This window comes from Carassius gibelio, chromosome A9 (assembly GCF_023724105.1).
Source record: "Carassius gibelio isolate Cgi1373 ecotype wild population from Czech Republic chromosome A9, carGib1.2-hapl.c, whole genome shotgun sequence".
NCBI lineage: Eukaryota > Metazoa > Chordata > Actinopteri > Cypriniformes > Cyprinidae > Carassius > Carassius gibelio.
The window spans coordinates 27,679,574-27,706,929 of NC_068379.1; the positions used below are offsets into that span (position 1 = coordinate 27,679,574).

The 27,356-nt window shown below is 35.1% G+C and overlaps 2 protein-coding genes across 3 annotated transcripts; one reads left to right on the forward strand and one right to left on the reverse strand.

Annotated features, from left to right (window-relative positions):
- Positions 1 to 2,481: 2,481 nt before the first annotated feature.
- abcb11a (ATP-binding cassette, sub-family B (MDR/TAP), member 11a) lies at positions 2,482 to 24,737 on the reverse strand. 2 transcript variants are annotated; one of them, XM_052606620.1, is made up of 31 exons: positions 24,251 to 24,737; positions 23,293 to 23,353; positions 23,144 to 23,185; positions 20,272 to 20,375; positions 17,300 to 17,393; positions 17,136 to 17,148; positions 16,510 to 16,564; positions 16,188 to 16,429; positions 15,145 to 15,229; positions 14,636 to 14,769; positions 14,231 to 14,402; positions 13,234 to 13,358; positions 12,883 to 13,057; positions 12,332 to 12,445; positions 12,121 to 12,231; positions 11,907 to 12,032; positions 11,141 to 11,344; positions 10,821 to 10,991; positions 10,378 to 10,579; positions 9,541 to 9,622; positions 9,333 to 9,453; positions 9,097 to 9,255; positions 8,613 to 8,717; positions 8,339 to 8,500; positions 7,407 to 7,610; positions 6,758 to 6,999; positions 6,417 to 6,573; positions 5,381 to 5,578; positions 4,810 to 5,016; positions 4,283 to 4,429; positions 2,482 to 3,423 (listed from the first exon to the last, which is right to left on the reverse strand). In XM_052606620.1, exons 5-31 carry the CDS (start codon positions 17,373 to 17,375, stop codon positions 3,223 to 3,225), a joined length of 3,990 nt encoding a protein of 1,329 aa, XP_052462580.1. In that variant the 5' UTR covers positions 17,376 to 17,393; positions 20,272 to 20,375; positions 23,144 to 23,185; positions 23,293 to 23,353; positions 24,251 to 24,737; the 3' UTR covers positions 2,482 to 3,222. The 2 variants fall into 2 exon arrangements, with proteins under 2 accessions (XP_052462580.1, XP_052462579.1); XM_052606619.1 differs by lacking the exons at positions 17,300 to 17,393; positions 20,272 to 20,375; positions 23,144 to 23,185; positions 23,293 to 23,353; positions 24,251 to 24,737 and having other exon boundaries at positions 17,136 to 17,223.
- dhrs9 (dehydrogenase/reductase (SDR family) member 9) lies at positions 23,353 to 27,335 on the forward strand. The gene is made up of 5 exons (XM_052606621.1): positions 23,353 to 23,518; positions 24,883 to 25,197; positions 25,731 to 25,989; positions 26,449 to 26,612; positions 26,716 to 27,335. The coding sequence occupies exons 2-5, from the start codon at positions 24,885 to 24,887 to the stop codon at positions 26,937 to 26,939; spliced, it is 960 nt and encodes a 319-aa protein (XP_052462581.1). The 5' UTR covers positions 23,353 to 23,518; positions 24,883 to 24,884; the 3' UTR covers positions 26,940 to 27,335.
- Positions 27,336 to 27,356: the final 21 nt, after the last annotated feature.

Sequence of the window (27,356 nt, forward strand, 5' to 3'; positions counted from 1 at the left end):
TACCACATGCTCAAAATTGTATCACAGCAGTTTTATTTTGGAAACATACTGTATAAAACAGATGAAAATAATCCCAAACTTTATTTTTGCAGAGTACGCATGGATGTATTGTTAAAAACATGTAGTAGAACAATCCAAATACTACAATAGTTTTTGTAAAATGATTTGGCATATAAATGCATATTTTTTGCGGCACTTGCAAGAGAAACCCTTGTATCTTTATGACTGAAACTAGTTGATCTTTTATTCTGGTGGAAAACTACAGTTTCTGTAAAAAAACATGTTTTAGTAATGTGTCTCGTGACAAGAGATGTGTACATTTGTGCAGTGAAAATGTGTTGCACAGTTTGAGAAGGGAACCTTCAACCAGGACCGCTGTAAGGGGAAGGAAGATTAGGACAATTCCGAGGGTCCAGCATTAGAGGGGGCACCCCGGGGGCTGGGGGAGGGGTTCTAATGGGAACCCTGTGTATTCTTTACCGTGGGGAATGCAGAATGAGATTTCTACCAAAGGGGACTCTAAAATGTTAGAACCATCAGCCTCGTGCATACAGTGTGGCTGTGCTTCGGGTGATCCTTGAAAGAGTCCCAGCACTAGGTCCATTCTGACATCGTCCCATCCACTCTTTCCCACTTGTGCACTTTCTTTACCGTCCTATATAAACATTTACATTTAATCATTTAACAGATGACTTTATCCAAAGATACTTACAAATGAGAACAATAGAAGCAGTCAGGTCAACAAGAGAACAACAACAGTATACAAGTGCCATGACAAGTCTCAGTTAGTCTAGTATAGAACGCATAGCCAGGTTTTTTTTGTTTTTTTTTAAATATGAAATACAAGAAAAGAAGGAAAAGTGCTAGTATTAGCTGGTTAAGTGCTGGCGAAAAAGATGGGTCTTTAGATGTTTCTTGAAAATGAGTAAAGACTCAAAGCTGTACGAACTGAGATTGGGAGGTCATTCCACCAGCTGGGCACAGTCCAGGAAAAGGTCCATGAGAGTGAACTTCTTTGGGATGGCACCACAAGGCGTCGTTCACTTGCAGAGCGCAAACTTCTGGAGGGCACACAAGATTTTACCAGTGAGTTTAGGTATGTTCACAATGTTTCACAATAACTTTGATATTGTGAAATATATTTAACTGAAAACTGAATGCAAAATAAATCACACAATATTTTCACTTTACAGTTCAGTAACAGTGAGGTTGGAAACAAAGTGAACAACATTATTCATTAAACACTTATTTAATGTATTCAGATGAAAGTTTACAATTCACAAATTATTCACAAGCAGTGTTTTCAGAGCCCCCAGTTACACTGTTTTAATCAGAACACTAGCATTACAGTATAGTAAAATAAGTAAAATCTAAAAGTACATTTTTAAGTACAATCAAACCCTATCACAAAAGATCAATGAATCTCTACCAGAAGTGACAGATGAACAATTTCTGGATCCTTGATGACTCTACAAGGTGAAAGAAAAGTTTTATTGAAAAGTTCATAAAAAGCAGGATTTCATATTATACCATTTCTTTAAACCATTGGTTCTCAAACTTTTTATACCAAGTACTGTACCACTTCAGAAAATATATGTTATTAAATATTAAGTTCCACCATAATGACCAACATTAAATTTCAGCAATGTAGTAGGCCTAAAAACTGAGGCAGTTTTATTGTAATAAGAATATTAATTGTTATCAGCCACTTTACCATGGGAAATACAGTTTTAACATTAACACTATACTGTGCTTACGTACAGGTAAATGAAAACTTAAAGTTTAAATTAAAATGCGTTATAACAAAAGTTAAATAACTTTACTGTACATTAACTGTCCTTAAATGTAAAAAAAAAAGAAAACTTACTCAAAGATTAAATTAAAATGTATTAACATTAATAGTTAATTTAGTGATTCAGCTGCGTAACCACTAGAGAGGGGCCTGACACTGAGAACCACTGCTTTAATCAATCCTAATTCATTTTTAATTTCATTTTCATTAATTCATTAAAATTGTACCGACATTTGCAGTTTCAGAAAACACTTTGAAACTATTATAAGAATATAAACATATATAACACACATAATGCATGGGATTCATATTAGGAAAATGTGGAAAGATCTCTAAAAGACAGATATTAACATAACTTACCAGCAACACATTAGGTGAGCATCTAACTTGATCATCTGTGATAAAGCAATGCAAAAATACACACACAGGTATTTATTTATCTTCTGCAGGTTACATGTCCTTTAACCTACCCATTTGTAAACTCTGGTTATACTTTACTATTTTCAAAAGATAATAAAGATAGCGATTTTCTTACCTCATTTTGCCAGTATGTTTGCAGGACCTCGCAGAACACATCTGACCCTTCTTGTGTTCACTGTTGAATTGACTCTTTTTATTCTTTAAAGTTAGTTTTTGATGCAGTATATTAAAATTAAAACAGTTTTCTTTCAGAAAGGTAATGTCAAACATTTTAAGTTGATATTTCCAGTACTTTTATTATTATTATTATTTTTTAAAATCCTTTTACAACTTTATGCCCTCTTAGGCCTGTGGAACAAATCATCAAGAGAGAAGAAACTTAATACCATAACTTAATACTGTTGTTATTAAGCTAAATGAGCATAATTAATTAATAAACATACTCTTTTTTTATTATTGAAAGAAAAATTAATAGTGACACATTGGTTTAAATTACATTTTTAAAGTACTTTTTGAGTGACAATAAGTGAGAAATCAAAACCAGATCACACATGGCACAACATTAAACAATGACTGAGCATAAAGGTATCAGTGATTATGAACATGTTATCAGTCCTGCACTATTATCACTACAGTTCAAGGACACCATATCTTCAGCTGCTACAATAAGTCAAACCTCTACAACCTTTTAGTACAAATCCAATCTATGCATGTCACACATTTTGATACAATACATTTTCACTAAGTTTCTTGAAAACAGCAAACACAATACAGCTGATCCAGGTCTGTCTTAGTAGAATTCAAACACATAGAGGATACTGTCCAGACATAATAAACATCCAGTTATCAATAAATACAAATCAATAACAAACACCTCAACAACAGTTCAGTAATTCCATCAATTAATGTAATAAGATGTAATTAGTTTGAATGGCCCAAATAAGCCAGACAAAGCAATGATGTGTGAGTTTGAGGTGGGACAACTTGCTTGTCCAAACGCTATATAAGTTTTAACTAATAGGCGCCCCTGTGGTGACAAGTTTGTAGTACGCTGCTTTCCTGGCCATTAGTTCCTCGTGGGTCCCTTTCTCGATGACCATGCCCTGTGACATCACAGCGATGATGTCAGCAGTCTGAATGGTGGAAAGCCTGTGAGCGATGACGATACACGTGCGTCCCTGACGGGCCTCATCCAGAGCTGCTTGAACAACCTGAAGAACGAAAATCGAACACATTTTGTGCATTAAAGTCTTCAAAAATACTGTGCCGAGTAGATTGTTGCAAATTGTGGTCCATTCTTGAAAACAAATTACATGATGAAAATTGTAGTATTTATATTGCCATAGGTACGCTTAAATTTTGATAGCTTGTAATGTAAATCAACAAAATCTTTATAATAGCATAGCAGATTACTTGGTGGCCAATAACATCTAACACATATTATGTGATATAATCCAACTACTATTTTATTACTTTTAAATTATATTTAACCCCCTAAAATTACTTTTAGATTAATTTTATCTTGTATAATCCAACTACCTTTTGATTACTGTACTTTTAACCTCGTAAAATTAATTGTAATCTCTGGGCATGTGATTTAAAGCTCAAATCTACAGTGGTCGGGAAAAAAATTATCATGCCCAATTTGAAAACATTGTACATTTGTGTCGCTTAATCACGCTCAGTGTGAAAGGCCCTTAACTAATTCACCAATTAATTTGAATAGAATCTTGTACCATATTGATATAAAAAAAAATACTAAGAAAACGTGTTCCATTCTTTGTTATCAACCACATGAAGTGCATTAAAAAATACATTATGTCTGGAAATGCAGGGGGTTCGGGAATCATTAAAAAGCGACTACCTAATTAAATCTTAAAAATTTTATTTGTAATGATATTTTTAAAATAAAAAATCTAATTGAAACACTAGTTGTGTGTGCGATCTAATGACAATTATGTATTTTTTGGAATTTGATTATGCAATTCAGATCTTATATAATCAGGTACTACTCAGCAAATGACAGTCAGAATATAAAATCAGTGCATTCACACATGGAGATAGATTTACCTTCTCACTCTCAGTATCCAGAGCAGACGTGGCCTCATCCAGCAGCAGGATTTTAGGGTTTCTGACGATGGCCCTTGCGATCGCTATGCGCTGTTTCTGACCGCGGGACAGCTGAGAGCCTTGAGCACCCACCTGAGATTCATATTTCTGAAAAACACAACAATAATCAAAAATATCTTCTTTTTTTTATAAATGGAATGGTTTATTAGAAATCTAAACAAAAAGTTTCATGTGTGTTTGTATGTTTTGTATCATATTTGATATTTCAGTCTTTTATGATTTATAGTGAGAATATGTAGCTCATACTCAAGGAAGGAAGAAATAAATATGCAATTTGGTGCAGATGCTGATATTTATATGGCCATAAGTACGCTCAAATTTTGCTAGCTGTAAATCAACGAGATCTTTATAACAGTATAGTGGATTATACATTCAATTACAAAAATAAAATGAACAAACAAATGTTGACTTTAAGCCTTATTTAAATCCAAATTGTCAGTCATGAATAATAGGAACGCATAACTTACATCAGGTAGTGTCATCACGAAATCATGCAGGTAGGCCTTCTTTGCAGCCTCTATCACCTCCTTCATGCTCACGGTACGAGAATTATCACCATACTGGATATTCTCTGCAATACTGCAGTCAAACAGCACTGGCTCCTGGGATACGATGCCGATCTGAGACCTCAGGAAGGGCACACTGATGCTCGCAGATGGACGTCCATCGATCAGCTATAGGGCAATAACCAAAAGTCATAGTTTGTGACAGAAATCAAGGAATTCACAATCCTTCCTCATCGTCTATCTTGTACTAAGAGATATTTTAATAGCATCTAATTACAGCAGTTTTGTCTGTTTTTTTGATTATTTTCAACTTGATTACAATGTGAATCTTTTAAAATCTATCTGGTAATAATTCTTGCAATAATACAACAGCTTCAGATTCAAGCAATTTCTGAGCAAATTAAATATGCATTAAATTACGAATACTGTTGGCTCTGTGACAAATTGCTTTTGTTCTGCTTTGTAAGTTGCTTTGGTTAAAAGCATCTGCTAACTGCATTTATGTAAGTATTCAATAAATGTGGTTTCATACCACTTGTCCTTCATCGGGGTCGTAGAATCGCTCCAGCAGTTGAACGCTGGTGCTTTTCCCGCAGCCGCTGCTTCCCACAAAAGCAAGAGTCTGTCCTGGACGTACTGACACCTCCAGCCCCCTTAAAACCTGGACGTCTGACCTGCTGGGATACGTGAACCTGCACCCTTTGAATTCTATTTGGCCCTTAAAGTCATCCTGTAACAGCACAGAAGAGAACATTATAAAGGCAAAAAAGCAGAGTCATTAATATTACAATATTACATTTCCTGCCCGATAAAGACATTTTTAAGTATATCTACTAAAAGTTAATATTGGCAACATAATGTAGATGCACTAAAGGACACAAAATACTTGAAAAAAAATTTCATGGTGTCTGTTAGCAGCATCTGTTTTGGGGAATAACATGCATTAAATATCCCTACCACCTGACAAATGTCATTGAAATACATAAAGGGGATCATTTACAAAATAACTATTATATTAACATACAAATCCAATAATTAAATTGAAAAATAAAGTTAAATTAAAAAATAAAACAAAAATATATTATGAAGTAAAACAGAAATTAAATATGAAATAGAAAATAAAATAAAGTTAAATAAAAACCCATATAATATAATATGCATAAAATGACAAAAATATTGCTGAAATAGGTAATGAGGAAAAATAAAACAAAATAGAAAATAAAACCTGAAGTATAAAGCAAAATAAATAATGGAATAAAATAAACAATAATTAATAAATCACATCTGTCTCTTACTATGACCAGAAGAAGACCATGTAAAAAAATTATAATAATAATTAAAAATAAATTCAGAGGAGCAGCCCACACTTTCAATTAGACAACCATCCATCAGAAACTCTTTCTTTTGATGAGTTTGCACATTCAAATTCACAAATCTTTCAGCTAATTAAGAATGGCCATCAATGGAAAAAGATCCATTTTGCCCACAGAATGTTAAAGTTCTACTACTAACTAGGAAAAACGACGGAAGTTAACCGCTGGGAGGGAGAAAAACTGATGCTCTCTTACCCAACTTTGTCCTTCTGTTTCGCTGACGTTAATTTTGGGAACCCTGTCCAACAGTTTGAAAAGCTGGGCCGCAGCAATCTTGGCCTTGGCGTAGTCTGGAGTGAAAGATGAAGCTCTGCCAAGTGCAGTGGCACTGGTCACCAGAGCTGAAATGACTCTGAGAAATAAACACACACATCAGCATCTATTAAGGACACTAATGACCTGATCTGTTCAAACAATTCCCTCTAACTTTTTTTATGCATTAATACAGACATTGATTTTAATGAGTGTGTTAATTAAGCCACAATCTTTGCGGGGAGTATTTATTATTATTTTTTAAACCTGTACAAAGCACTAACCTGAATACCATCATGTATGGAAGTCCCTCGTTACTGACCAGATAGCCACCGTATCTAAAAGAGGCGGCGAAGGCCATGAAAATGACACACTGGGCGAATGCAAAACAGACGCCATAAACATGAGCTTTTTTCTTTGCTCCTTTATATGGTGTTTGCAGTTGCTCTTCATATTGAGACACAAAGTGTTTCTCTTTGGCTAAACCGGCGATGGTCCTGATGTTGCTCAGAGCTTCACTGGACACCTGTATGAACAGAGAGCACAATTTACACACGTGCATAACAAAAAAAAAGGGATTTTTTTTTTATTGGGCAGGATTCTCATTTGTGTAAAAGGCCAGAGTCAAATTATAATATTCTAAAATAGCTGTTTTCTATTTGAATATATTGTAAAATATTATTTATTCATGTGATGCAAAGCTGAATTTTCAGCATCATTACTCTAGTCTTCAGTGTCATATGATCCTTCAGAAATCAATCTATGCTGATTTGATGCTCAGGAAACATTTGATGCTGATTAATGAGACTTTCTGACCGATTCATTAATGAAGAACTGGTGATTCATTCAGAAATTTGACTACATGCATGTGTATTCGCAAAGGATGCATTTAAATGAATGAAGCAGACCGTATTTAACATGACTTCACTGTACCTGCCCAGCAGCCTCCAGTGCATTTTTATCCTCGTGAGCAAATCCTGTCAGCATTTTAGCCTGAAAGACTCCAGACAGGCCGATGAGAGGGAGGAAGCAGGTGACCACTAGACTCAGTTTCCAGCTGAAGTAGTATGCAATTATGAAGGAAGCACCGATGTTGGTCAGTGAATTCACGATCATGCCGATCTGTGAGCCTGTAGCCTTCAGTGAAAAGCACATTTAACAAAATCAAACACACACTTAACCATATTTCAGTTATGTATATCTTAAGAAGGTGCATATCATGTCATATCATGTAGTTCATCCAACTAAGGACTAGTGAAAATATATTTTTTTATAATTTTCTGATATAATTATATTATAATAATTTTTGTTATTACTTTATGTTATTTTAAATTCTTAAGAGGGATATTAAACTTTTTTTAATTATAATATTAGTAAAGTTTATGTGTGGCATATTCCGTAAATTTTCCTTAGAATTAAATGCTCAGTTTTTCGCTGCTGCCTCTTTAAAAAACACCCTTTTTGCATATGATTTTTTGCAACATTTTTTGTTAGTATTGTATTTTCCTGCAAATCTTAAAGGGGCATATGAAACTTTTTTTTTTTTTATGTAATTCTTCACCCCGAAGTCCACTTCTCATGCTAGTAATGTTTCTATGCACCAAAATCATCCACAAGTTTGTTTTATATCCATTTCCTATCCTCTCTATGATACTTGGAATTAAATGGCAAGGTTTTGGCTGCTGCAAACTATCTTCTTTTATGCAAAGTTTCTGTGTGCCACAATCTTTCAGTCACAAATATGTTTTTATAAACGTTTTCAATATCTGTTTTTTGCTTCAAGAATTCCTCTTTGCATATGAAATGATTGTTTTCTCCAGCTTTGCAACATTTTTGTGTCATTATTGTATTCTTTTGTCACTCACCCCCTGCACCATTGAGGCGTCCGTGGCTAGTCTGGTAGTCAGAGCACCAGGACTGTTAAAGGGGTTGTCGAACCAGCCCATCTCTTGCTTCAACATTGCCTGAAATCCAACCTTCCTCAGCCTGCGAGTCAACAGCTCTCCTGATTTAGCAAAAGAATAGCCCTGCAATGAACATATATAACACTATCAGTGATCTGCTGTAATAAAACACACTTCTGATGGAAAAGAGACAAAACGTAGGTATACAAATCCTCACTAATAACTCTGGGAATACCTGTAAGAACTGTGAAAAGAAGCTCAGGACTCCTATGCTGACAAACAAAATACAAATCCCATTTATCTGCCTCCTTTGTTCATCCAGGTCTTGAATGGAGAATGTCTGAAAAGCAACCATGATGTTATTAAACTCCATTTCTGTGATTAATAACAGGATACACTTTATAACAGATCATGCACATATTAAAGATGAGTGGCGTTTGCTTGTGCGAAACCTGCCTAGCATGGGTTATTATAAAACTAGAAGCATAAAAACATTGTGTGTATGTGATGTGTGATGTCATGAGAAAACTATGTATAACGCAGGCATGTTTATACAGTTGTCAGCTAATGGGATGCTGCATTTTATTCAAAACACTTTAAGCAATGTACACATCAAAGTTTAATACTTAGGGTTGGGGATAAATAACAGTGTAGTAGATACTAAACAGATTGTATCTCATGTTCATGTGTGTGTGTGTGTGTGTGTGTGTGTGTCTCACCCCAAGGATTTCACTGAATAAAAGAGCATAGATGGGGTTGACAGATCCATTAATAGCAGCACCTAAAGAGCCCAGCAGCATATACGGCCACTCGGGACGGTTATACTTCAGGATTCGTGCCACAGGAGCCGCTTCAATGACCTCTTCACCCTTGCTTTTCTGCAAGACAAGACAGGGAACTTTAGAACAAATATAGAAAGCAGGAACACTGTATTCAACTGTATTCAGTTCCAGACCTTGTTGTTTGCTTCAACCTCCTCGATTTCATATCGGTCTGAGTGGATGTCGAATTTTCCAGAGATGGCATCCGGGATTTTGTTTGACATCTGAGAATGTGAGCGCTGTCTCAGAGAACGCCTATAGAAAAGGCATTTTAATTTAAAAAGAGAACATTCCGACAAATCCTTATATTAATTTATATTAAAAGTCATAATGTTTATTTACCTTAAGGAGCTCTCATAACTTCCTCTACTGAAGCTCCTTGCTTTCTCAAATCCATCCTCCTCTGTCAAGTTCATCTCAGGAGCTGTGTGATTCAGTATCATGTTAGTGTTTAAAGAAACAGGTCACCCAAAAATGTACACAATGTCATTCACCCTAATGTCATTCAAAACTATCTCTATGCACCTTCATTTTATTGCATCGCTTTAGAAGAACGTAGTGCAATGTGCAAGTGATGTGGACTGTTTTTATGTTTTTGTGTTTTTGTCCTTGACAGATGTAGTAATTACTGCTATGCTTTCATCTAAAGTTGCAAAATTAAATTAGAGCACCACATATAACATTTGCAAATAAAGTATTTCCATATTATATTTTTAATTGCGTGATAAAAGTGTTTTTCTTTCTCGCACCTGCAAATTTATATCTCGTAATTCTGACTTATTTCTTAGAATTATGAGATAAACTCGCAATTGTGAGTTATAAATAAGACCGACTATTTTGAAAGAAAATAATTGTGAGGTTATATCACACAAATTCTAAGAAAAAATGTCAAAGATAAAAAAAAAAAAAACGCAAAAAAGTCACAACCATAAAAAATAACACCATCCAGTGTTATTATTATTATTATTATTATTTTTAATACGCATGAAAATACATGGAAGGACACATTGCTTATAATGCATGGAAATTCACTGGTGAAATAATGCAAAATTTCTGCTTTTGTGTTTCACAGAAAATCACCACCATACAGGTTTCCAACAACATCAATGTTAATTCTTGAGTGACGCAAAATGCAAACCTGGACTTGAGGAAATGACTTCCAAAAGTCCCCGTACTCACTGTTCTCTGGTGTATCACTGTCTGTATCCTTCCCTTGATTCTGGAGTGTGACCAGGGTAAAGTAAACTCCCTTTCTGTCCAGTAACTGGCTGTGTGTGCCTCTCTCTACAGCGCGGCCATGCTCAAAGCCCACAAGAACATCGGCGTTACGGATGGTGGACAGACGGTGTGCGATGCTGATAGTCGTCCTTCCCTGTCGAGCCTGAAAAATATCAAAGAATGAGTGTGTGCAACAATAAATTTATGGAAATATCAGTTTCTTGAATAAGATTGCATTTGCTTACAAGTTTCTTAATTCATTACAACATGCAACATTAAATTATAGGATACTACAATTAATTATAACTAGAAAAGGACAGTCTGTCAAGAATAAAAGGCTCAAAGTAGGCTCCAAAAAACACAGTTACATTTTGTTCTTAGCTAATGGATGTTGTAAAACTCACCTTGTCCAAGGCTTCCTGTACTATAGCCTCACTTTCGTTATCCAGTGCTGATGTGGCCATGTCTAACAGGAGGATTCTGGGATTCCTGACCAGCGCTCGAGCAATGGCGATCCTTTGTTTCTGCCCCCCACTCATCTGACCCCCACCTTCACCCACCAATGTGTCAAATTTCTGCATTACATGAGACACAGTGTCATAAAATGTATTTAGTTCGATATGCAAACTGAATACATGCAAAATTCTGAAAAAAACTTTGTCTGTTACTTTATCTATTTATCAGTGAGGTAATGCATGTGCTGATCTTATACAGTAACTGGCACCTGAGGAAGATCCGTGATGAAGTTGTAAGCATTGGCCTGTTTGGCAGCTTCTACAATCTCCTCCATGGTGACTCCAGGACGGCCGTATCGGATGTTCTCCACGATCGTGGTGGCGAACAGAACAGGCTCTTGCTCCACTATGCCAATAAGGGAACGCAACCACTGGATATTTAGGCTTCTGATGTCATGACCATCCAGGGTGACCTAAAAATGACAATAATTTCAATTTTCAACACCAGATCAGGCATTTGGTATTATATTTAACTATTTTAAACTAGTGTTTATTCAAGGAAGTTATTTTTTTAACAAATAAAAGACTTCTTTTTTTCTTTATTGATTGATTGTTGGAAATAACTGATGTCCTATGAAATTGTTTAACAAATCTGAACCAGTGTTGTTATTGTTAACTAAAAAATAAAACTATAAAAAAGGTTCTGACTTTCAAATTAAACTAAAATATTCTAAAATATATTTGACGATAAATTAAAGTTGAAGTAATTGAAAGTCCTCAGTAGAAGTCCTAGAATAATCACTAAAACTAAAAGTAAAAAAAAAAAAAAAAATATATATATATATATATATATATATATATATATATATATATATATATATATATATATATATATATATATATATATATATACACACATGACAATAACAAAATAAATGAAATTAAAATGACATGAAATAAAAAAATTGGAAATGTGACAGCAAAAAATAAATACTTTAACAATATATAAATAATAGTAAAATAGTGCTACTGTACCATTCCTTCTTTTGGGTCGTAGAACCTCTGAATGAGTTGGATTACTGTGCTCTTTCCTGATCCACTGGGTCCAACGAATGCAGTCGTCTCGCCAGCTTTAACCACAACATTCAAATCATCTAATATCTGAATACAAGATACGGTCAGTCAATATCGGACAGAAAAAAAAAGCTAACATTAGATTAAATTATGCATGCTTAAAACCATAACCCACTTTCACTTCAGGACGGGAGGGATAGTTGAAGTGAACGTTGTGGAATTCAATGTCACCTTTAACTTTGTCTAACGTATGACCTTCTTCTGAGAAGCAATCGATTTCTGGTTCCTGTATGGGAACAGGATGTGACAGTCATTAATCTGTTCCTGAAGCTGAAAGAATGAAATTCATTGATTTTGTGAGAACTGTGTGTGTGTGTTATTTTCACCCTGTCAATAGTGTCAAATATACTCTTGGCTGCGGCCCGACCAGAGGCAAAGGCCTCAAGACAAGGAGAGGCCTGGCCCAGATTCATGGCACCCATAAGAACACCAAAGAACACCTGAAGAGAACAAAAAGCATTATGAGCACTCTGTTGCATCTTACTGACTGGATTGTACAATTTGATGTATGAATATGTTTCTTACTTATTTTTACTTCTATAATTTCCTATTTTTTATTGTTATTTTTATTTTCTACCAATCTTTTATGATTATTTTTAATTGCCTTCATGTATAGCACTTTGAATATCCATTATATAAAAAATTAGCAACGGCATATAAACTTGCAACAGGAAACATTATGTAAAATGATAAAATTCCAAAAATGGGTCAATAAAAATACAAAATACCAAATTAAATAAAAATAAAAATTAAATAATAATAATAAAATAAAATAAAATAAATACATAATTTTTTTTTAAATAATACAATAAAATAAATTCATTAAAAAATCATCTTAAAAAAAATGTCCATTTGTGTCCACACTTGGACGTTGTACCTGAACGAGGCCGCCGGGTGTGAGCTCCTTAGTTTCAATGACCAGTTTTGAGCCGTACCAGAAAGCCAGAGCATAACACAGGAATATGATGCACCAGAGGTAACCCTGAAACACACCGATGATCGCTCCCTTCTTAATTCCCCACGCCTGGGCCTCCCCAAGGTTCCTGTCATACCTGTGATTAATAAATGAATCACATCAACATCCCTCTTACTTTTTCAGCCCCTTACTTCCATAATGCCCGCTTTTCACAATCCACATAATTCCAGATGGCTGAAAGTTCAGTGTTTTCTCATTGAATATCCAAAAGTAAATGGGGTTGCACTGACAGATAAAGAGGGCATGCTGTACCTCTCTGCCTCTTTGTGCTCTCCTCCAAAAGCAGCCACCGTTCTCAGAGAGGATAGGACTTCATCAGCCACTGCTCCTGCTTTAGCATAGGCCTTCAACTCACGACCCGTCAGCCTCGCCACAGCCTTATCATCAAACAAAATATACACTTAAATGTTTTACAACACTCTGAAATAGGACAAAATCATGATGGATGACGGAATGATGAAATACAACTTTTTAAAGTAATAATTTGCCAATAAAAATTGAGGCCATCTAAGATATAGATCAGTTTGTTTCTTCATCAAAACACATTTGGATAAGTTTAGCATTGCAACACTTGTCCACCCATGGATCCTCTGCAGTGAATGGGTGCCGTCAGAATAAGAGTCCAAACAGCTGATAAAAACATCACAATAATCCACAAGTAATCCACCGCACTCCAGTCCATCAGTTAATGTCTTGTGAAGTTGAATGTTTGTAATAAACAAATACATCAAAGCATTTTAACTTCAAACCATTGCTTCCAGCTAAAATATTAGTCCGTGTAGATTTCTCTCCTGACTCAGAAGATACCATTTAATTTTCAATGAAGAAATATTACAGATAGAGGAAGCAAGTTAAAAATGACTTGATGGATTTGTTTCTTACAAACATGCAGCTTTTCACTTCACAAGACATTAACTGATGGACTGGAGTGATGTGGATTACTAGTGGATTATTGTGATGTTTTTATCAGCTGTTTGGACTCTCATTCTGACGGCACCCATTCACTGCAGAGGATCCATTGGTGAGCAACTGATGGGATGCTAAACTTATCCAAATCTGTTCTGATGAAGAAACAAACTCACCTGTATCTTGGGTGGCCTGAGTGGGAGTACATTTTCATCACATTTTCAGGTGAAGGGTTTCTTTAAATCATGCATTATGTCATGAGATCTGATTACATTTGTGCATTACATTACATTCTACAAGTGCTTCATCTCCTTCGTATTAAACTGTTAATAGTGACACCAACCATCGCCATGAGTCCTGCAGCCAGTCCTATGAGAGGACTCACTGCTATCACCACCAGCGTCAGCTTCCATCCGCCGATGAATCCCACCATGAAGCCAAATATGAACGTTGAGATCCTCTCAATGAAGATTGACACCTGGTCTGCAATAGCGCTGTTGATTTTGTTGATGTCACTACATGGAAAAAGAAGACACAAACATGAAAAATAAACTAGATTTTATGACACTGAAAAAAATTTGTATAGGATTTTTATAGGACTCAGAAACTGCAGGAAAGTTTTACTAATAATTACAACAACAAAAAAACATTAAGTAACATTGGTTTTAAAATGAACTTTTGAAATAGAAAACTGGAAATATGACAGATGCATGAACAAAGCTAACAATAGTACAATGGAAACACTTACTCAGATATCCTCGTGTTCAGCTCCCCGATGGAGTTGCAGTCAAACCAGCCGATCTCCATACGCATTATCTTCCTGAAGTACATTTTCCTGATGCGCTGGATCTGTCTGGCAGCAGCAGAGACCCAGAGAGCGATCTGAAACCAGAGTGAATCTTCATGAATACTGTGCATTTGAAAACATGACTTCTTAAGGTTCATAAATTGTGTTCCTGTAGCTCAAGTGGTAAGGTTGGGGGTTCAATTCTCAGGGAACACATGATAGGTAAAAACTGATAGGCTGAATGCAGTTTAAAAAACTTTGGATAAAAGCGTCTGCTAAATGCATAAATTTAAATTCAATAAAATTGTATATATAATAATGCCTTTGTCTCCAGCATATCTGGAGCACTACTGAGATTAAAAAATGAAGGACATATATATTAAACCCTAGCTGCATCTCTGATACTAGACAGAGGTTAATATTGCACCACTTCTTTTTCAAATCAGACGAGAACAAACTTTCTTGTGTACCTGAAAGTAACTCAGAATAAGGACTCCAACTCCAATTCCAACATAGTACAATGCAAACTTGGACATTTCAGCTTCAATATCCACCCTGTAGAGAAGGACAGAGCAAGAACATATAAAATATGCAGCTGGAACTACAAACTGCAAAGTGACACATTTGACAATGTTTGAACCAATCCTCCAGTTAATTCCCTGAAACTCTTCTGGCTATTAAACTTGTTGAAAAAAACTAAAGTAAAAAAAAAAAAATAATAATAATGATAATTTAATTTAATAAATATTTTATATAATATAATTATGTAAAAAAAAAAAAAACTCTAAATACAAATTATATATATATATATATATATATATATATATATATGTATGTATGTAAATAAAATACATTAATAAAAACAAGAGTTAAAAAACAGAAAAGATTTGCGTCAATGAGAAAATGAGAATCAAACAGAAGTGTTTTAATATAAGTTTCCATAATGAAAAATCAGTTTACTCTCATTTGTTTCTCTTAAACAGCAATGAAATTAAGTGGAGCTCAAATTGAGACTTTTGATTAAGTCTCTTGCTTTGTTTCTAAAGAAAGAGATGCTTACAAAAACTAAAGTATACCCAAGATATGTCAGTTGTATAATTTTGAGTGTGGTAAAATGCAAGCTCAATATGGCTGGTCTATTGAAGGAAGCCCCGCCTTCTGAATAAAAGAGCCAATCGCTAATCGATAAAGTGATTTCGTAACTGCAGTGGCTGTTAAAAGTCCTGGTTCCCACAGAAAGAGCGTGCATGTAATTGATGGCCATCGAGTGAAATGACTTGCCTTAAAGGGACTTCGATGCTAGTAATATCATAAGCATTTCTCCTCTAAAGTTTCGGAAGAGATATTATCGATGTCTCAGATTCAATTAACTCAAATTCAGTCTTAAGGAACTCAAATATTTCTCATCAAATTCTCCCATGTTTATATTTAAAGCTCTGTACTTTCATAATGCCCTCAACTGACCCTTCGCATGGAGTTTGACTGACAGAAGATCTGACCAATCATCACTCACCCACAGTACGTGGTGCTGTTGTCCGGCCGCTCGGCCACAGTCCCGTCCAGCCAGGTGATGGTGTTATTAATGCAGGTTTTGTTGGGGTCGGTCAGTTCCTGCACCTCAAGCTCATAGTCCACGAAGGTGTTGGTCATCATGCCGTACACCAGCAGCATGAGAGGAGACGCGGCGCCGTGCACCAGAGAGCACACACCTCCCACCACCATCATCAAGACCTCCTTCCATGTGGCAAAGCGGAACTGAGACCAAAAACAGTGACGTGAGAGAAAAATCATGAATGAAATCAATCTGAGTAGCAGAATCACACTGAGATGCCTACCAGCTGAAAGAATCCAACGGTCAGCGCTTTCTCTTTGGTTTTGTCACTGCCACTCCTGCGAACACAGACAGAATTTAGATACTTTATTGCTTATTTTTATGAGCAATACTTTTATGAGGTGTACATCTACACAGTTCATTTATAATAACTGAATCTAAAGAATCATTGCTTGTACTTGTAAATCAAACCTACATCATATCAAAGCAATAATGTAAATAAAATGTGTTTTTTTTCATATTCACTTCATAATATCTACACATTCAAAAAAAAAAAAACTGTCTACCAAAGCACTAAACCCATCACTAGACTTAAATAAAATATTATAGGAACATTTCACCCTAAAATGAAAATGTGAAAATGTATTCAGCCTCAGATGATCCAAGCTGTATATGGCTTTTATTAACCAAACTCATCTACATCTTAAAAATGCCTGAATGCAAGAACATTTTCAGCAAATTTTCATTTCTGAATTGACTATTTTTTAAGAAATGTATTTGAGGTGTGAAATTCAACAGATCATTTTTTTCCCCTCGTATGTTGGACATTCAGTCAAGTGTCACTTGCTGTGCCATTTTTGGCATATTTCATTTATATATTATATAGAAAAATAAAAAAATTAAACTCACTTGAGGTCAGCATCTGTGTTGTAATAAAAGAGAAGAAATTATTGGCACATAGTAAAACATTAAATAGTTTTTCTTAATTATTACAAGTATGTCTTAATTGGAAGTGTTTCAAAATAAATAAATAAATGCTTTCAAAATGAAACACAGCACACTACAGTTCATACCATCATCAGCTTTGTATGATTTCGTGGTTTTATCTGCACTGTCCCCAAGAGAGTTTTCACCTTCATTCTTCTTCATTTTTCAGTTTGGATGCATCTGAAATATGGTTTTACAGAAAAATATCCGTTTAGTCAGTTTTAACTTACCAACGTCATCAAATCACATACATATCTGTTAAATAATAAAAAATGAAGTGCCCAGTGCTTTAAGTGCCCAAAAGAGGTGCCGGTAGTCTATTATAGCCAAAAAAAAAATATATATTTTCTTTTTTTTTTTGATGATTCCCCTCATCCCCTGAGGTAACAACAACTATATTGAATGGCTTTTATATACAGCAGTCAACAGGCAACCTTAATAATAAACCCTTTTATTAGTTTGCGGATTTGCTTGAGCTAGAAAGAACTACTGAACATAAATAAAATATGCAAAAGGATTTTGAAAAAATACCCTTAGAAAGAGCTACTGCATTACTGCATTCAACTTCCAAACTGACTCAAATGATTCGAGAACCAGCTCAGAACCATAGACAGTAAAAGAAATGGACACAGCGACCCCATTGGAACTCAATTGAGACAAATGAAGCCCAGTTTTAGCGTTTTTTAGCACTTCCGTTTCTGACGCGCAGACTCAAACGAAGCTTGACGACGTCAGCAACCTGTCTGACAGATGTAAATCTTCTAAGTGGCTGTGCGTGCAAACTGCCATCGTTAATCTTGCAGAGATGGCGAGCTTGAGCGGGGAGTTCTTTGGCGTGAGTGAGAAGGAGTAAGTATTCTGATTAATTATTTTGTATAGTATTTTAAAATGTAACGCCAGTACGCCATATTAAGTTAATTGCCTGCGAGCTTCTCCTCCTGTCTGTACGGTAATGCGACAGAGAGCCGAGTGGTTATGACGCAATCGTTAGCCTATTTTTTACAAAAACTGTTTATACGGGGCCATAATGTAACATAGAAGGTAATGGAGCCCTTTATACATTGTCGTGTATCTTTAGAAATAAATAATGGACAAACAGAGTCTTTAAACACCTCAGATGTAAAGTTATTCGCTGTCAAAGTGACGCCAAAATGAATGGGAGTCAATGGGAATGCTAACGCAAGTGAAGTTCTGCTAAAAGATGGCAGCCCCCACCCAACTTCAACTTCCGGTCGAGTTCCTTGCCCCTTGCTCCGAACTCCCGAACTGATTCAAATGATTTGCGATCCCCAAACTGACTCAAATGATTCGAGAACCCGCTCCGAACTCCCGAACTGACTCAAATGATTCGCGATCCCGCTCCGAACTCCCGAACTGACTCAAATGATTCGCAAACGCGCTACGAACTCCCGTACTGATTAAAATGGTTCGCGAACCCTATTCAAACTCTCAAATTGATTCAAATGATCCGCGAAGCCGCTCCGAACTCCCGAATTGATTCAAATGATTTGCGATCCCCAAACTTGAGTCAAATGATTCGCAAACCCGCTCCGAACTCTCGAATTGATTCAAATGATCCGCGAAGCAACTCCGAACTCCCAAACTGATACAAATGATTTGCGATCCCCAAACTGACTCAAATGATTCGCGAACCCGCTACGAACTCCCGAACTGACTCAAATGATTCGCGATCCCGCTCCGAACTCCCAAACTGGTTCAAATGATTCACGCTCTATACTCCGAACTAGGAAGAATTAGGAAGCGTGCATTGTGAAGGGCGCTCTGAAAAGCGGCAGTGAAGGCAAAAGATTAAAACCTCTATTAAAACAGATGTCCAAATGAACATACCGGTACGCTAAAAGCACGTTATGGGCGCACAGAGAGGTGACAGCACGCTCAAGAGCTATATTTGGAAGTGGCAGTACTGAGTACCAGTGCGTACCGGCCCACTTAAAGCACTGGAAGTGCCAGATTAATAATATTAGGTAAAAGTTTATTGTCTTATTGTCTTTGCTTAATGACTACAGATAAGAATAAATTCTTTGTCATATAATTACTGAATATTAAGAATCCTAAACTGTTCTTCTCGCATGATTATGTTTGATGAAATCTTCAAAGAATAATTAAAAACCATTAGTGTATGGACAAATAAATGCAGAAATAATAAAATAAAATAAAAAACACACAAATGAGTTACTTTAGAGTACAGGGCAAACACTGTCAGTAGCAGCTCATTTAGTTTTGTTTTGGAAGAATTTTACTAGAAATATGTTCATAATAAAAAAAATCTCCAACTAAAGATTTCAAACTTTGGAGTCAGAGAACAGTATAAAACATTACAGATCTACTTAAACTTTTGGAGACACATGTATGATTAGTGACATCTTTGGTTTGGGAGAAAACAAATCTGAGAACAAAAAAATTCACAAATAATTACAATAATGGCAGGTAACACATGCCATTTTGAAGTAGAAAGACTGAAATAATCTTTGAGTTTGAAAAATCTTTTTTTTTTTTTTTTTACAGCATAGTGAAATGACTGAGACATCAGAAATATCTAATTTGCAAATCAACTTCATATGTGACCTTGGACCACAAAACCAGTCGGAAGTCGCTTGGGAGTGTTTTTAGCAATAGCCATTAAGTAAAGTTCATGTTCCATGAAGATATTTTATACATTTCCTACCGTAAATATACCAAACCTTAATCTTTGATTAGTAATATGCATGGCTAAGAACTTCATTTGGACAACTTTAAAGGTGATTTTCTTTATTTTTAGATTTTTTTTGCTCCTTCATATTCCAAATTTTCAAATAGTTGCATCTCAGCCAAATATTGTCCGATCCCAACAAACCATACATCAATAGAAAACGTATTTATTCAGCTTTCATATGATGCATACATCTCAAATTTACCCTTATGACTGGTTTTGTGGTCCAGGGTCACAAATAACATTTCAAAAGAGCACCAGTTACACTGCTCAATCAAATAATTAAACAGTGTAGTAATTGTTCATCTTTTTTTTATAATAGAGTAGGCAGGAAGGACTGATTCGTACCTGTTGTGAGGAGCTGCTCTCAGAGGCGTTTGTCTCGAGTCAGAGGGGCTCTTCTATCAGTGCAGTCTTTCCACACCTTCTACACTATCTTCCCCTTTATTAGACTGATAAGACATAACCTGATCACCGTCTGACAAGGTCAAGCAGTGCACGGTCTGTTCTCTGCGCTAAACAGAGATTCAAAATAGTGTAAAAAGAGTTAATGAGTTCCTGATATTGATCACATTTATTTATCACTCATCAAATCACAATGGAGTTTACTGCGGATTATTAATGTCATCTCATGAACATCAGTAATAAATTGGGTTGAATGACCGTTGGGTTGTTGGTTTATTAAGACATACCTGTAAGGTTGGGCTTGCAATATTAGGTATGATGATACAGTAAATAGAGAGACAGATCTGTCTTCCTTATTCATTAATAATTCATCTTTTTTTGGTTAGAATCATGCTGCTATAAAAAACAAGGTCTATAATGTACCTACCATTGGATAACAGTGCCAAAATTATAATAACAAGTAATTTTGATATATTTTTTCTATTTTTTTTTTTTTTTTCTATTTATTTACTAGCATCTTTTTTTTCAGTGAACACTGTAAAAATATATATTGGTATATATATATATTCTGTAAAAAATATAAAGATAACTGGACTAGTTTTTTTTTTTTGGATTAGTCTTTCTACTACAACATTTCACACTTAACTCCTTTTTTTTTTGCCATTTTTCCATTGTAATATGGCATTTGGCCTGATTTAATAAATACATCATCTATGAAGGTGATCATTTAATAGGTGATAGTTTAACAGCCAAGCGGTTATTGAACCCTTCTGGTGATTGTCAACTCAAAAACAGTTTAAATGATTAATAATGGATAACACCTCTCCTATGTACCCCGCTATCTGAGTCCCAGTGAATTGCATTGCATTGCACTGCATTATTTGACATTACATTGACTACTACATTACAAAGACAGACGTATAGCTTTAAATGGATCATTTATCACATAGATATAGAAATTAGAGAATTGCTTTGATCAAGTTTTGACAAAATCGGAAATAGATATGTTCTGGGAGCCTTCATAACAGTCAAATTTATGATATGCTGATAAAACGTATGACGCTAAAGGTACATCCTACGTCAATCGTTATCAAAACAGTACATTTTCATAACCTCTGAAGGATCTGAGAATATATATCATAAGGATGATGACTAAATTTAAACGATACTCATGCACAAGAGAAATAGCAAAATAATAGATGCAACAGTGTACTATCTGGTGGCCAGACAATGAATCACACAACTGAAAAACTAAAATTACATTTTTCAGGCCTTTAAATCATGATAAGCAACAAATATGGCATGCATGCATTTGTCAGCAAATTACAGCCTTACAAAAGCATGCAAAACATGCATAAAACAGGGTTTATATATTTGGAAACATATATTTATGCTGGAAACTCGAATATTAGTCCGTGACAAAATCTTACGTAAGTTAACAAAAGAATTAAAAGCTGTCAAAAAAGAAAACACGCTCTCACATGTACCGTCATGTGGGAAAGTGTGTAAAATTAGGTCAGTGACCGAACGGTGAATAACTGCACTGTATTTTCTGACCTGCGATAAATCACTTATCACTTATTAATCAGTTTTGTACAGTCAAAATGATAAAGGCTGGTGTGGTTGTTTGTAATAATCAACCATAAAGTTGCATTATGCAACTCTTTGTCATTTGAACATCATATATCACTCATTGACATCAATATACTGTATTTACATGATAATGGATTTGAGTGAATTTAAAAGACATTCTAGTAACATTTTGCAATAAGGTCTCATTACTAACAGTGAGAAATGCATTTGTGTTTAATAATCTTAGTTATCTTTAGTTAATTAAAATACAACTCTCTTCATTTTAACACTCAATTTTAAGTCTCTGCTCCTTCTCTTTATCCACCAATGGATCCTAGGCCTAAAAAGGATTCAATTCTTGATGTGGATGTTTACTATACCTCCAGACAGTGACTGACTAGAGATGTTTCTGTTCATATGCATCCATTCTTCTGTGTCCCAGCTCATACAGCAATCTTGAAACTTCTTTTGAAGCAGTGCATGCCACATAATCTCTTTACGAAGAATTGTTTAAGTCCTTCTTTATATGTGAATGCGCCTCAATGACTTGTGCAGCAGCTCTGAGCCGTTACAGCCACAGGATTTATAATAACACAAATGATTCCTGCTTAGTACTGATTCAAAGAAGTCTGGAGTCACTTCCTTTGTTCAGGAATGCACTGTTTATAGATTCACAAACACAGGAAGCTGTGTTTGATCTGTTTCTAAGGACCAGCGTTGCTATAGTCAATTAAAGGTAAAACTATTAAAAACTATTTTAGTTCATTATAATGAAAATGGAATAAAATAAAACAAAATAAACTTCAGCTTAAAAATAAAATGAAAATGAAAATAGAAATGCTGCCTTGAAACTGAAATAAAAATATAAAATATACAATTTTATGAAATAAATTAAAGCTTAATAAAAAAATTACAATGAAAACTGAAAATATAAAAATGAAAATTCCAAATATTAATTAATACTATTATGAAATAATAAATAATATTCCTTCTTAGGACTGTGACTATAAACCTTGACCTACATTACATTTTCTAAAATATTTGTGACACTTATAAAATATTTTTTATTAAATCTATTTTTTATTATTGTACTGTATGTATGAATTAAATTCTTACATGTAAATTAACTGCTAAAGATATAATAAATAATATTAATAATAATACTAATCAATTCCAAAAGGTGATGCATTAAGTCTTTTGTGTCTGGAGTTTTTGTTGTATGGAAAAAACATGTAAACTATACCAACATCATCTCCAACATCACGATCCATCAGTCCAAGCTTCACTGCAATTACAAGAAAAACGCTGGAGAAATGTATCTCTGGTGTTTTATCTGACCTTCCCAATGTTCCCAGTACGACTGTCCCATTTCCTACCAGCTGCCAAACTTACATCCGTGTGGAATCTCAATGCATCTGAGAAGGGAACGGTCTTTTCTGATCACCAGCGCCCCCTGCAGGAACAACACGGGACAGGTATTACATAATAGCAGACACTTCCAAGTAGTTATCAGTTCAGTATGCAGACTATGCACAGCCGAAACGAAGAACAAACACATGCCAAAACTACTGAGACGACTGGCTAGTTTCTAGAAACGGACATCTTAAAGAAAGCAACGGTAAGTAGCCTATACGAGCGGTTTGTAAAGTCAATTTTGAACGAAGGGTCAAGTGAGCAAATTCCTGTGTTTAGTAACGTTAAATGAATACTGTTTGCAAAAGAGTTATTTGTCAGGACAGTTTCGACTACTGATCACGCGCTTTCTTATAGAGGCACTTCAGTGTTGTAACAACGTTAGCTTGGTTTATTTCTTTCAAGCGTTTCAAGTACGTAAAAGTACTGTGTAAATTAAAGTTTACTATTGTTGATATCTTAGGTTTACACCCCGCTTTGCTGAAGTGATGTCCGACCGACTCTTTTTCGGGAATCGGTTCTTTCAAACGGTTCATTTTTTTTACAGCGCCGGTGTTCTGTCGATTTGTCCAAATTAGATTTCGCGGTTCTTTTACTTCGAACGCAATCACGTGGTCCAGAACATCCGATCGATGTCACGTGTTCTAAAAACCTTTTAAAGCTAGCCTAATATGATAAAAGATACTACGATATAACATTTAGGCTACTGCAATTTAATGTACTGCAGTTTAATTTGTTGCAGCTAAGATTAATTTCCTTTCAAACTTTTTACAATAAACAACGCTGCACGCACTCCTTTCGAACAACATTGCACATTTTTGCATGTTATAATTGAATTACATTTTATTAAAACAAGTGTGTGTGCGTTGATAAAACTGTCAAAAAACTCAAGTTTCAAACATTGCAGCATGTTTTATTTGAGAAATGTTTAACTTACTTTCCATCAAGTCAGTCACATCTCAGTTCACCCTCCAAATGCTTATAATATTCAAAATCAAAGTGGGTCTTCTTTGTTGACAATTGTTTCTATCCACAAGGACACTTTGCTACTTATTCGGTTATAAATCGGTTATGTTCGAAAAAAACAATAGTGAATTGTTGACTCCAGAACCGCTATCACCGATTCAGCCCGATTCGTCAATGAATCCTTTAAATTGGCTTGTGTGAATCGGTTCAACTGATTCTTTGACGAGATCCGATTCAAACGAACGATTCATTCACGATTTGGAAAGTGGCTTCTTTGTGTTTCACAATCACAGATTTACTTGCACAGTTATCCAATATTAAAAGATAAAGAAACAGACAAACATTATTAATATTATTCTTTTTTTATATACTGGTTTTTATATTTGTTTTAAATGTATCATTTGATTTTCCCTTCATACTGATTGCAATGCATAATGTGCAATCAGCCAAAAGTTAATGGTTCACTAGGTTTTGTATTACATAAGGGGAGCTTTGACCACATGCACTCTCTTTCATATCTCTTTTGTTGTTTTTGATTTTGGGGGAGTTTGCATGAATCTGGATAATCTTTTCTTATGAAAACAAATTAATTTTCTTTTGCAGAAATGTTCCTGTACATTGTAGGTCTCATAGTCTTGCTGTATGTGTATCGGTGGTTCAGAGAACTGGGACGAGTTCCCAATAAATCGGAGAAGTCTGTGTACATCACAGGCTGTGATACAGGGTTTGGGAATCTCTTGGCCAAACACCTGGACACAAAGGGTTTCCGTGTCATCGCTGGCTGCTACACGGAGAAGGGAGAAGTTGAGCTGAAGAAATGCTGCTCCGACAAACTCACAACGCTGCATTTGGATGTGACCGATAATTATAGCATCAAAAAAGCTGCAGACACCATTAAAACTCTGGTGGGAGAGAAGGGTAAGTCACAAAAACTTCTGAAGGATCATTTGATGCTGAAGTAATGTCTGCTAAAAATTCAGCTTTGCATCCCAGGAATTAATTGCATTTCAAATTATATTACAATAGAAAACAGTTATTTTAAATTATAATACTATTTCACAATTTTACAGTTTTTACTGTATTTCTGAGCACATAAATGTAGCCTTGGTGAACATAAGAGATAATTAAAACATTAAGAAATTAAGAGTGCACTTTTAGAGTAATTCCTGATTTTAAATAGATGCCTTGAAAAACTTGATTTAAAAAGTAAAAATTTAAAATTTAAAGCAATTCATTTAATTGATCATTCAGTAATGGGACATTTGCTCATAAATGCATGTTATCCTACACAATACATATGTGTAGTAATGCACATTATACGGGGTATTTCCAGAAAACTTAGATGATATTAATAACCAGTTTATGACAAATCCTGTGATTAAAATCCTGTGATTAAAATCCTGTGATTGTTTAGTTTTCAACAAAGTAAATTTTGTTGTGCGTGTTTGCAGGTCTGTGGGCTGTGGTCAACAACGCTGGGATCTCTTTCCCAACTGCTCCCAATGACTGGCTGGAAATCGAGGACTTCAAACAAATGATCAATGTCAATCTGATCGGGGTTGTTGCCATCACTCTGAGCGTGTTGCCGCTCATTAAGAAAGCCAAAGGCAGAGTGGTCAATGTGGCCAGTGTGTTCGGAAGGATAAGTACTCTGGGAGGAGCGTACTGCATTACTAAGTATGGAGTAGAGGCCTTTAATGACGGTCTAAGGTCAGTATGTCCTGTGATCGATCGTTTTTTGAAAAATCTCAAAATCTCATTTACAGCGAAAGAGAGTGGAAAAAATCCTATCCTAAAAAAAGCTGTAATTGTAGTATTATGTATATACTGTTGTAGTATTTATACATTTTTTTAATCAGCTTTTATTTGTATATTTTCAGTTTCACTCATTCATTTACATTTGGTTGTAATGTTTTTTGTATTTCTGTATAACTTTTTAGTAATTTTAGTACTTGAACTTAAACTTATTACAGTTTGTTGCATCCATAAAAAATTTCACATTGTCATTTTTTTTTTCATTTAATATGTATAAATATAATATAATAGTAATAACACTGGAAATATTTTCCAAGTGCAAGTTGAAATTTAGAACTAAACCAACAATATTTCCAGAATCAATTTTTTTCATATCTGGCAGTTTTAGTTCTTTAATGTGTCTTTGTTGTCCAGGAGGAACATGGCACCGTTTGGAGTCAAGGTTTTATGCATTGAACCTGGATTCTTCAAAACGAGTGTTACTGACTCCACTATCTTTGAGAGCCATCTGCAGAGATTGTGGAAAAGGTTGCCTCAGGAGGTCAAGGATGAGTATGGCAGTGATTTCATAGACAAAAGTGAGTTCGAGTCCAATAACCTGCTTCAAATAAATAAAGGCTGCACTCTCAAACTGTTTGCACTAGTTCTAAAAGCCAAAATAAACTATGATTGCGCTTCTAGCAAAGCTGGTGATTAAGGAGAAGATTGATAAGATATTGGATCCAGATCTGATGAAGGTGGTCAGCTGTATGGAGCACGCTGTGGCTGCGGTCCATCCTCGGACCAGATATTCTCCAGGCTGGGATGCCAAGTTCGTCTGGCTGCCTCTCTCCTACATGCCAACCTTCATCTCAGATGCTTTCGTTTTAAAAAATGCTGTTCATCCAAAAGCTTCGGTTCTGTAAGCATAAACACCCACTTCTCTATGTTGCACCTATGCAGCATATTGATGGAATAAACCGTATTTTCTTAACTGAATTATAATTTCTTTCAAACTAAAAAAAATGTTTGAACTCAAGAACCACTAATTTTAAATGCAAAGACTATAATTTAATAGACATGAATGCATTCTCAAGCAAACTGAAAAACAGTGTGCACACAAAATATTTGTAAGAGATTGTAGTACATATTCTCATAATGGATAAAATATAGTATTTCTGAAGAAAATTGTTAGAATACAATTATCCATCTATAATGGACATGAAAAGTGCCCTAATTATAAAATGATCCACATGTGAATCAGTTAAAACTTTTATTGGACATTTTTACAATATTGAATAAATAAAAACTAAATTTTAAAATGTTTTCTGTAACTTTTTTTT